This window comes from Suricata suricatta, chromosome 9 (genome assembly GCF_006229205.1).
Source record: "Suricata suricatta isolate VVHF042 chromosome 9, meerkat_22Aug2017_6uvM2_HiC, whole genome shotgun sequence".
NCBI classification, from domain to species: Eukaryota; Metazoa; Chordata; class Mammalia; order Carnivora; family Herpestidae; genus Suricata; species Suricata suricatta.
Window position 1 is genome coordinate 56,315,998 of NC_043708.1, and position 12,559 is coordinate 56,328,556.

General features: G+C 36.6%; 1 protein-coding gene across 1 annotated transcript in view; it reads left to right on the forward strand.

Annotated features, from left to right (window-relative positions):
* The window catches only part of SEC23A (Sec23 homolog A, coat complex II component), a 57,608-nt gene that overhangs the window by 2,560 nt on the left and 42,489 nt on the right, over positions 1-12,559 (forward strand). Inside the window, exons 2-7 of the mRNA XM_029951973.1 lie at positions 1,511-1,752; positions 3,979-4,036; positions 4,262-4,348; positions 5,263-5,499; positions 9,583-9,662; positions 10,433-10,577. Coding sequence (XP_029807833.1) covers positions 1,532-1,752; positions 3,979-4,036; positions 4,262-4,348; positions 5,263-5,499; positions 9,583-9,662; positions 10,433-10,577 — 828 coding nt within the window. The 5' untranslated portion in view covers positions 1,511-1,531. The remainder of the gene's footprint in view (positions 1-1,510; positions 1,753-3,978; positions 4,037-4,261; positions 4,349-5,262; positions 5,500-9,582; positions 9,663-10,432; positions 10,578-12,559) is intronic.

The window sequence follows — 12,559 nt, forward strand, 5'->3', positions numbered from 1 at the left end:
TTCTTTTATTTTTTAACAGGTATATTTAATATATAACATTCTTATTTCTTTCAAAGAAAAAATTCTTAGCTGCTAAGGTAGTCAGATTTGTTGAGCTTCACTTTCTGTAATTTTCATTATCAAAATCTGTTTGAAAAAGTTTTATAAAACAAAATTATTTTATTTGGTAGGCTTTTTTCAAATAATACCTTTGCTTCCCTCAATTACATTTAGAATCAATTCCTCATCCTATTGTGGTTCTTCACAACTTCAGCATCCACATTCGCTCTTTTGGCACCCTCCCTTCGTAATTCTTTAGTTCTTGATGTGTCCTTCATGTCTCCTACAAGCCTTTTGGCCAACCACCTAGCGCTTGAAACTCTCTATCCTCTCAGAACTTTGAAGTTTACAATTTCCTTCCATCACTGTTCACTGCTGAAGTTTGAGAACGTGAGACTGAACTGTTGCCTAGGTAGAAAGGCTGGCATTCTAGACAGGCAGTAAGAGAGTAACAAGATGGAGATGTCCCTGGATACTGGGCCTGAACCAGAGTGGCATTCTCCTCCCTCTGCTATTAAATGTAAATGATTATATTGAAACGGTATATCTCAAATTAGAGTTTAAAATGCTCTCCTACTCTCTAAAATAATTTTTAAAATGTTCTCCTAAATTGAAATATTAAAAATATTCTGGGTTAGGGGTGTCTGGGTGGCTCAAGTCAGTTGAGTATCTGATGGGTTCAGGTCATGATCTCATGGTTCATGAGTTTGAGCCTCACATTGGGCTCTCTGCTGTTAGCACGGAGCCTACTTCAGATCTTTGTCTTCTGTCTCTCTGCACCTCCTCCACTCATATGCTCTCTCTGTCAAAAAAAATAAACATTACAAAAAATATTCTGGCTTAATATTCTGCAAAAGAAGTCAAATGGCATATAAATCATAGGGAACACCACTTAGCAAGCATTTTATTTATTGTGCCACAAATACCCTATATTAGCAGAATGAAAAAATTACCTGTCTAAAATAGAAGTACCCAGTTTTAGAAAAATCTTCTTATTATGCGCTGTTAAGCATTCTCTTCTAGCAAGTTTAGTAGAAACTTGTCATTTTCTGCATACAAAACCATATGAGCTTTAGAATTTGTTTTGGTAATCTGTTCATTCAAATAATATAACTTACAAGGCTGACATGGAAAACATAGGATCTAAATTTTCCCCCGTTTTTTACCTTTCTTTCTTTCCTATATACACTTAAATAAGTAGGACACTTATTTTATTTTTTTGCTCTAGTTTTTTCAAGAATGAATAAACAAGGATAAAATACCTCTTGCTGGGCTTAATAAGCATTGGGTTCTGTAGAGTGATTTTTTTTTGTTATAAGTGAAGTTATTGTTACTTGCTAATTTTTTTTCTGAGATAAATACTTTTATTCGGTTTTGATTTCTCGTGGATTAATATTGCTGAAAGTGGGAAACACATACATATTTTAGATTTCCTTATGAGGATTTTTAAACATCTTAAATTTTGCCACAGAAATAAGAATCAGGCTCGACAATGACCACCTATTTGGAATTCATCCAGCAAAATGAAGAACGAGATGGAGTCCGATTTAGCTGGAATGTATGGCCGTCAAGTAGGCTAGAAGCTACAAGAATGGTCGTTCCTGTAGCCGCCCTGTTTACACCGCTGAAGGAGAGACCCGACTTACCACCTATTCAGTATGAACCTGTTCTGTGTAGTAGGACCACTTGCCGTGCAGTTTTGAATCCTTTATGGTAATTATAATACATTGAAACAATTAATGTGGCAATATGATTTTTAAGTGTAGTTTTTTTCTTGTTCATTTGTGTAAAAATGTCTTTGTTTTTACTTACAGTTATTTTTTTTTCAAATTAGGATAGTCAAATTCAGAGAGCTGTAAAATTGAAGGATGTTCTAGGTGTAGTGAGTTGATTAGAGACCAAATGTAAAATTGTCACGATATGAACTGTTGGATCTAATCTCCAGTATATCTAGATGCTGGTACTGGCTGGGTGTCATTAGACCCATCTGTGTTGTTAGAAAAGTCATAATTGAGTGGTTTGGTGTTTGATTTAAAAATGTTATAATTTCTTATTGCATAAACCAGAATAATCGAGAATCTTTTCTTCCTCTTTTCATTCTCTCTCCCCACCCAGTCCATTAGCAACTCTGATCGATTCTGCCTCTGGAACATTACCGATTCTGTCTCCTGTTTTTAATCTCTGCTAGTATACTCTACTTCAAGATATACCATCCTTTTACTAGACAATTTCATTACCCTCCTAACTGGCCTCCCATGTTTCCATTCTTGTCTTTCAGCAGTTTATTCTGTATCCAGAAGCTAGAATGTTACAAATGGACATCAGATTATTAAAATCTTTCAGTTTTGTCTTATTATACTTGGAATGAAAAATCTAAACTGCTGGTTAAGACTTACAAAACCCTATGTCTTATATCATCCATTTTCTTTGTTGTTATTGACGGTATACCTAACCCTTTTTTTGATCCTTGAACACACCAGATTTGTTCCTACAATAGTTATATATTCTGCCTGGATTACTCTGGCCCCAGATTTTTCTGTGACCTGTTCCTTTTCATTTAAAATTTAAAAAATTTTTAAAATGTATTTTGAGACAGAGAGAGACAGAGCATGAGCACGGGAGGGGCAGAGAGAGAAGGAGACACAGAATCTGAAGCAGGCTGCAGGCTCTGAGTTGTCAGCACAGAACCCGACATGGGGCTTGAACCCACAAACCGTGAGATCATGACCTGAACCGAAGTTGGACACTTAACCAGCTGAGCCACCCTGAAAGGTGCCCCTGTTCCTTTTCATTTAGATCACACTTTAGTTGTTTATTTAAGAAGGTCTTCTTTTTTTTTTTTAATTTATTTATTTTTAATTTATTTTTTAATGTTTTATTTATTTTTGATACAGAGAGAGACAGAGCATGAGAGGAGGAGGGGCAGAGAGAGAAGGAGACACAGAACCAGAAGCAGGCTCCAGACTGAGCTAGCTGTCAGCACAGAGCCTGACGCGGGGCTCGAACCCACGAACGTGAGATCTGACCTGAGCCGAAGTCGGAGGCTTAACCGACTGAGCCACCCAGGTGCCCCAAGAAGGTCTTCTTTTAAAGTAGCTCTCCCCAGGGGCACCTGGATGGCTCAGTCTGTGAAGTGTCTGACTGATTTCAGCTCAGGTCATGATCTCATGGTTCCTAGGTTCAAGCCCCACATTGGGCTCTGCACTGACAGCACAGGGCTTGCTTGGGATTCTCTGTCTCCCTCTCTCTCTGGTCCCCCCACCCCCCATTCTTTCTCTCTCAAAATAAATAAATAAACTTTAAAAAAATAGGGTCTCCTGGGTGACACAGTTGGTTGGGCATTCGACTTTGGCTCAGGTCATGATCTCACAGGCTATGCGTTCAAGCCCCATGTCAGGCTCTGTGTTGACAGTTCAGAGCCTGGAGCCTGCTTCAGATTTTGTGTTTCCCTCTCTCTCTCTCTCTGCCCCTCCCCTACTCATGCTCTGTTTCTCTCTCTCTCAAAAATAAACATTAAAAAAATATATAAAGTAGCCCTCCCACACACATTTCCACATCCTGCTTTGTTATCTTTAATCTCTTATTATCACTATCTGAAAGTACCATTTATATTTATACGTTTACTTTCCTTTTGTATGTTTTTCTGTTCCAGAATATAAACTGCATGATAGCAGGGACCTTTGATCTCTTGTTTACTGCTGTATCACCAGCACCTAGAATATGGCTGGTATATATTAAGCAATCAATAAATATATTTTTTGAAAAAAAAATTGTCTTAATTTTACTGATACTTGCTATATATTAAAAGTTATAATATGTTCATGTAAGTGAACAGGTATATGTTAAAAATGAGTTCTTTTAGAAAGAAGTTAATTAAAATTAGGATCATTATACAATGGAACTGAAACATGAGATCTATTGTATCTTTTCTTAAAACAGTCAAGTGGATTATCGGGCAAAACTCTGGGCTTGCAACTTTTGTTATCAAAGGAATCAGGTAAGAAAACCCCCAATGCAGATATTAATACTATAGTACTATTAAGTACATATTAATACTATGTACTTAATATGCAGAAAAATGCATATTTAAAAACTGGTGAAATGATTTTTCATGTGATGAAAACTAGTTTTTAGTAATTAAGTGATCAGAAAATTATTTGCAGTTTGAAATTTCATTCTGGCAAATAATTTGTTTAAAGTGTTCTTTTTTTTCTCTCTGTAGTTTCCACCTACGTATGCTGGTATATCTGAACTGAATCAACCTGCGGAGCTCTTACCTCAGTTTTCTAGCATTGAATACGTAGTTCTGGTAAGAATATAAGAGTAAATCCTAAGAAGGTTTTATACCAGTAGAATTGTTAAATTGAGATGACTTAAAGGGCATTGTTTTTGAATCCCACATTGAATTGATGTAGTATTTCAGATATAAGAACTGTCCTGGTAAATTTGAAAAGGTAATTTCTCTGCTGTACTTATTTAACGAGTGGTCAGGATATTGGGTGGTGTGGTGTGATTTGCTATACTGAGTAGGTCAATAAACAGTATATTCTCAATGTTGCTGTGTAGTTGGAAGGTCAGTTCACAAATAAATACTTAAGTCGTTATGATGTAGGTACCTGGTGATATATCCCCAAGTCTAATTATTAAAGTTACTTTTGCATTGGTCCTTGTTAAGAAAATCATTTTTCAAAAAAAAAAAAAGAAAATCATTTTTCTTCCCTTTCTGAACAGCTTTATGTAGTTGTTTGCATATTTAAGCTGTAAAGTAATGATATCCTCTCTGATTATTGTAAAGAAAGCAGAGTATGGTTCATGCACGTCAGTAAATAATTTACCCCTCCTAGCTAGTTTCTAGTTTTCTTATAGTCTAATTTAGGTTGAGATAATTATTGTTTGTTTTTAAGCTTTATAGCTGCTGTTTTGTTATTTTAAGAGAAATAAATACTTGGTATAAGTAATGAAGAATTATGCATTTAAACAGTTAAAAAATGAAGTTTCCTTTATGTAACTATAAATAATGTTTTTAAACTTAATTTTTCTCTTGATATGTTTCAGATAGCTCTCCATGCATACGTAACTTGTTTCATTTCTGAAATGATTTTATTAAGATTTCATTGTATGAATGTATTGTTAATTATTTAATTAATCGTCTACTAATTATCCTTGTGTATTGTGCTGAGTGTTAATACATTATTTCTTAATTATTGCAACATTTTTTAAAAGCGTGGTCCTCAGATGCCTTTGATATTCCTCTATGTGGTTGATACTTGCATGGAAGATGAAGATTTACAAGCCTTGAAAGAATCTATGCAGATGTCATTAAGTCTTTTACCACCTACAGCTTTGGTTGGACTTATTACTTTTGGCAGAATGGTACAGGTTCATGAACTTGGATGTGAGGGCATTTCAAAAAGCTACGTGTTCAGAGGAACGAAAGATCTGTCTGCCAAACAACTGCAGGTAAGCAGCAAGAATGGTAGTTTCAGCCTTATCTGTGGGCATCACTCCATAATGTCTATAAATGCCTCCTGGATTTACGTTTCTAGAAAATATTTTTACTGGGAATGACTAACATAATGGTGTTAGAACAAAGGCTTTATTTAATGTTGACATCAGTTTTATTTCATTTGCCCTTAAATTGTTGTTAGACAAATTGAAGACCACTCACTTTTTCTTTAAAATTTTTTTTAAAGCTTATTTTTGAGAGAGAGAGAGAGAGTGAGAGAGAGAGCGAGAGAGAGAGAGAGTGCGCACGCATGTGAGCAGGGGAGGGGCAGAGAGAGAGGAAGACCCAGAATCCAAAGCAGGCTTCAGGCTCTGAGTTGTCAGCACAGAGCCCGAAGTGAGCTTGAAGGCATTGGTGGTTCAGTGGTAGAATTCTCGCCTGCCGAAGTGGGGCTTGAACTCACGAGCAGTGAGATCATGACCTGAACCAAAGTTGAATGCTTAACTGACTGAGCCACCCAGGTGCCCCAAAGACCTCTCACTAAATTTAATGGTGAAACTGAAGGTATTTTGCTAGAAGTTTGAAGGGCTAATGGAAGAGTCATGCTGAAGATTGAGGGAAAGCACCATAGAATATTACTTTTTGTTTCTTGACATCTCATTTAGAACCTAAACACTCTTATTATGTTTGGCAGGGGCAGATATTTTAAAGCTTGAGAGTTGTATGTATGTATGAACCAAGAGTATATATTTTTTCATACATGAGGACAACATTTTTATATTTGTGGCAGATTGAAGCTTTATCTTCCAAGGCAGAAGATAAAGATTTTGAGAACAATATTAAATAATTCTTTTTTTTTTTTAATTTTTTTTATTTTTGATACAGAGAGAGACAGAGCATGAGAGGGGGAGGGGCAGAGAGAGAAGGAGACACAGAACCAGAAGCAGGCTCCAGGCTCTGAGCTAGCTGTCAGCACAGAGCCTGACGCGGGGCTCGAACCCACGAACGTGAGATCTGACCTGAGCCGAAGTCGGAGGCTTAACTGACTGAGCCACCCAGGCGCACCATAGATTGTAAATAATTCTTATTTGAAGCTTAGCAGACTGGATAGTAGTGCTGCAGGTAACTGAGATAGAAAATAGTGGAAGAATTTGCAGGTTTGGATGGGGAAGATAATGAACAGTGAATAAGATCATGAATAAGATTTGAGGAAGTGAAGAAAATCAGAAGTGTTCTTTCAAGAAGTTTGTTGAAAGTAAGGAAGACAGTAGCGTGGGAATTTGAGAGAACCAAGTTAACAGGTGTAGGTTAGGAAGGGTACTTGAATGTGTTTATATATAGGAGGGGAAGAGAGACTAAAGAGGGTGAGTGAAGGCAAGAGTGAGCTGAGCTTTCAGAGGACCTGATAAGGATTCCGTCAGGAACCGAGGAGTAGAGTACCTTGGAGAGGAGGATCATCTGTTTCCATGAGACAGGACAGAAAGTGGGCAAGTTTAATCTTTCTGTGCCTTAGTTTTTTTTCATCTGTGGTAGAGAGTTAATAATAGTATCTACCTTATAAGGTGGTCAGGAAAATTAAATGGATTGTGCCTGTAACTGTTTGCTGTTGTTATTTTTAAGTTGCAAACTTATTTAAAGTTGTATAATGTTACTTCTGATTGTAGAGTACATTTTACTTGAAGTATGTTAATACATACGTAATATATAAGATACCTGCTTTTTTGTTGAAGGCAGTATATCCCTACAGACTAGATTTTTTTTCTCCATTGAATTGTTTTTATTTTACTTATTTTTTTTCTTGCCATCTTTATTCAAATGTTTTACAGCAGTTATATTACCAAACAGTAAATATTCAAAAATTCCAGATTTCAAAAATGAAATAATTTACATCAAACTAATATAAAATGAAGTCAAATGCAAAACATCAATTTAGGAGTGCCTGGGTGGCTCAGCTGGTTAAGCATCTGACTTTGGCTCAGATCATGATCTTGCAATTCGTGAGTTCGAGCCCCACATCGGGCTCTGTGCTGGCAGCTCGGGGCCTAGAGTCTGCTTCAGATTCTGTGTCCCCCTCTCACATTCTTTCTCTCTCTCTCAAAATTAAAACTGTAAAAAAATAATAAAAAAATCAATTTAACACAATTCTAAATTAAACTATAAACCCAAAATAGACTGTAGTTGATGAAGTCTACTTATTCCACAAAGTAGACATCCATGACTGAAACCAAAGAGGTTTCCCAAAGTCTAAATAACTGAATGCACAAAATACTAAAGATGCAGGTACAAGCCCAAATTCAAGCTTACCATGTGACTACAAATAATAATTATGATAACAATGGCATTCAGCTACGGGGCCTGACACTGAAGGTACCTGCTGAATAGCACCAATAGCTGAACCAACTTAATCCAAAAGGGAAGATATTACTCCCCCACTCCCTAAAAATAAAATCCAGTAAACTTACAAATACACTGGCATATGAGAGAAATCAAGAAATTAAGTCATGAAAGGATGTAAAACAAAACTAAATCAATCACAGGTTAATTCAAGCTGAAAAACACAGGGCACTCCATAGCCATCAGTTTCAACCCTAGTGCGGTTCCATCTTCAGAAAGCTCCCATGGTCCCCACAGCAGAGCATTAACTATTGTTGGGCTGTGCTGTGATGAAATGTTTTTCTTTTCCTTCTCTATCCATTTGGTTGAAAAGAGCCTGGTCTTTGCTCCCCAAATAGTCCTGAATTCAAATCTGAAACTCTTCTAGTTGTATGATATCAGGTTGATCTCTGTTTGTTTTCTTATCCTCTGTGTAAAAGGATAAATAATACTTTACAAGGTTACTATTCATACTAAGGGGAAGAAAAAAGAACAGTCACTATAGTGTTAACTCTTACAGGGCTTTGTGGTAAAACCTGACTTCATATCTTGCTCTGCAGCTTACTAGTTGTGTAACCTTTAGCAGGTTACTTAACCTTTCTGAGTGTCAGTTTTCATTTATACAGCAGAGATTAAGAAATCTACTTCATTATTGTTCTGTGAAGAAATAGTATATATAAAGAGTTTAGGCATAGTAGGTTCTTTGGAAAGTTACTCTTCTTGGTAGGAGTGTAGGAAATACTATAGGATTAGTTCAATAATTTTTTCTTTGCACATCTTTAGACTTTCTGATTTTCTGTTATATACTTTTACCCTGTTACTTCATGACCAAGATGCAAGAAAACTTCAGTAAAAGACCATTATTTTCATGTGTGTAGACGGGAATTTTGTACATGTAAAAATCAAAACAAAACTGGCAGTTTTAAATTAAGTCAGAAAATTAAGTATAGACATACATGTGTATACCTTATAACCCCTTTTGTATGATTCCGTGTACCTCTCCTTTATAACATTTATTACAGTTGTAATTTTATACTTTTTTAGCTAATGATTTTATTAACTGCTATTTCACCAGATCTTAGTTTCATAAGGTCATGACTATATATATATATATATATATATATATATTTTTTTTTTTTACCATTAGATGCCTCGCACATAGCAGGTACTTGAAATATAGTTGCTCAAAGAGATGGATGAATACAAGTTAAGAAATATAAGCATTCATGTGGGGCGCCTGGGTGGCTTAGTCCGTTAAGCCTCTGACTCTTAGTTTTGGCTCAGGTCATGATCTAATGTTCATGAGATTGAGCCCCATGTTGGGCTCTTCACTGACAGCATGGAGCCTGCTTGGGATTCCTTCTCCCTCTCTGCCCCTCCCCTGCCAGCGCTCATGTGTGCATGCTCTCTCTCTCTAAATAAATAAAATAAAACTTAAAAGAAACACAGACATTGATGTTATATAAGAACTTTTTGACTCTTAATTAGAAATAAACTGTATCTGAGCTAGTATCCCTCTTTGCTCATATAGAGCCTTCTACTTCGTAGTGTTATTGTTTACCTGAGAGCCTCCCCAACGAGACCTTTTGCTTTCTATAAAAGAGACTTTATGTTCTTTGTTTTTGTGTTCCTAATACCGAGCACAGCATTTTGCATCTGGGAAGTAGTTGATACATCTTTGTAGGAGTACTTAAATGGATATCACAGAAATACTCTCTTCACAGGAAATGCTGGGACTCTCTAAAGTACCCGTTACTCAGGCTACACGTGGTCCTCAGGCACAACAGCCACCTCCTTCCAATAGGTAATAATTAAATATGGCAAAGAGAATTTTGCAATTTGTGCAGCTCTTTTAAGCATCTTGTACCCTTAACTGGAACATAGACATTCAGTAATACTATATTGTTAAATATTTTTAGGAATATAAATACACTGCCTTAGTATGCCTTCTAAAAAGTTGAGGCAGAATCATGCCACTGAAATGGTTGGTTTCTTATCATTACGATGTTAAGGACTTTTTTAGGTTTGATATATTCCAGATCTCCTGTTTTTAATTTCATAAACGGTGGCTGAAGGCAGCCAAGCAAAAATAGGGCCTCAAAAGTTTTTCATTTAGCCTTAGAGGTAGTCCCCCCCCCCCCCCGCAAACTTACTAATCAGAAGTGGTATTACTAAAATTGAGTTGACATATCTTCTCATAATTATTTCAGTAGCCTTAAGGCCGACTCACCGTAAATGAAAGGTGCAGTCCTAGTGTGATAATTGGTGTGAGTGCTCCACTTAAAGCATTTGCACTCAAACCTTGGTTGTGGATCAGGTAGCGTCACCTGGAAACTTGTTTGAGATGTACATTCTTGGGTCCCTACTTCAGACCTGCAGAAACGAGACCCTGGAACCAGAATCTATTAGAATGAGCCCTCCCATCCGTTCTTTTGTATGCAAAAGTTAAGAGAACTTTTGGTCTACCATGAATTCAAATTACACTTCTCTATTTCTAACAAAGGAAACAGTTTGTTTCTTACAGTCTGACCCAGAAACATTTTAAATGACTTTTGATTTAATTTTGTTTTTCAGATTCTTGCAGCCAGTACAGAAAATCGACATGAATCTCACAGATCTTCTGGGAGAACTGCAGCGAGACCCTTGGCCTGTGCCACAGGGAAAGAGACCTTTGCGTTCCTCGGGGGTGGCACTTTCCATAGCTGTAGGACTACTTGAGGTAGTGACGACAGCTTTGTTTTGTGATGTAAATGTGTATGTGTGTGTACCAGTGATATCTAGAAGGCAATGTTGAGTGAAAAAATCAGGTCATTAAGACAGCAAATATCGGGGCGCCTGGGTGGCTCAGTCGGTTAAGCCTCCGGCTTCAGCTCGGGTCAGATCTCACGTTCGTGGGTTCGAGCCCCGCGTCGGGCTCTGTGCTGATGGCTAGCTCAGAGCCTGGAGCCTGCTTCCGGTTCTGTGTCTCCTTCTCTCTCTGCCCCTCCCCCTCTCATGCTCTGTCTCTCTCTGTATCAAAAATAAATAAAACGTTAAAAAAAAAGAAAAGACAGCAAATATCTAAAATTTGATCTGTGGTATGTTTTTTTCTGTATAGAGATGCACCTGGATATTTGTTCATTGAAGTGTTAACAGTGGTAGGATCAGGGGAATTTTGCTTTTAAGCAGAATTTGAAAATTTTCCACTATACATATCTTAGCTTTATAATTAGAAAAGAGAGTTAAAAAAAAAAGCTTTTTAAAAATGTGAGATGTTATCAAAGTTATGGAAAAGTCGTAAAGAACCTTTTCCTCCCTGAACTATTTAAGTTGCTGACATGATGTCCTGAACCTCTTGAATACTTTAGTTTTTTCCTGTAAATCAGAATATTTTTGTACATGACTACAATATAATAATTAAAATCAGAGTATGAACACTGATAATTCCTACCACCTAGCTTTCAGATCTCATTCAAGTTTTACAGATTATTTCAGTAATTTTTTTTACTAAAAAGACGTAGATCTGAGACATGTATTTAGCAGTGTATCTGTTTAGTTCCTTTTAGTGTCAAACAGATCCTCAACTTTTCTTTGACTTTCATGACTTTGACACTTTCGAAGATTCAGGCCAGTTATTTTATAGACTTTCTCAAATTAGTTTTGTTTTGATGTATCCTCACAATTCGATTCAGGTTTTGTATCAGCAGGAATATCATAGAAAGAATGCTGTGTTCTCATTACACCCTGTCAGGTGGCAATGATTGCCAGTTGTGAAATGGTGATATAATCACCATGATCACCTGCTAAGATTGTGTCTGCCAGGTGTTTCCACTGTAAAATCACTCTTATTTCCCCTCCTTTTGTAACTAATAAACATTAGAAGATGAGGGTCTTTGAAACCGAGCAAATATCCCATTTTGCAACAGACTTTCAATTTATTTATTTATTAATATCATTATGGAGTTTATGTCTTCTTTTTTATGTGTATAATTACTTTGTTCCACAACTAATTATATTTATATAATTATAATAGAAATGCTTTTATTTGCAATTTTCGTAAGCAGTTGGACAAAAATATAGAGCACGTTTTCCAAGTTACATTATAGCTTCAGAAAAGAATGTAAATGATACAGCTTTTGCAGTCCAGTCTGTTTGGAGTCCTCAAAATTTCTGGTCTACTGGTAGGACTCTTTATTTTTTATTTATGTAGTTATTTATTTAAAAGTAACACCATTTTTTCCTCATTTCTTTGGTACCTTGGGAAGAAGGAGAAGTAGGTTGGAATATTCAGTTCATCATCTTGAACTAGAAAGATAAGCCCCACATATGTTTTAAATATAAAAAAGAAAAATAAAACAACAACAGCAAAACAGGAAGATGCCCCTTTTCTTACTCCTTCTCTGCTCTCTACTCCTCCCAGTCTAGGAGGTTAGGCAGGAGAAGCATCATTGTTTATAGGGATCAGGTTTATAGATTATTTTAAAAAATTAAATAAAAAATTCTTAATGTTTATTTATTTTTGAGAGAGAGAGAATGAGCCAGGGAGGGGCAGAGAAAGAGAGAGAGGGAGCCACAGAATTCTAAGCAGGCTCCAGGCTCTGAGCTATCAGCACAGAGCCTGATGCGGGGCTCAAACCTATGAACTGTGAGACATTGAGCTGAGCCGAAGTCAGATGCTTAACCGACTAAGCCACCCAGGTGCCCCATGTAGATTATTTTAAA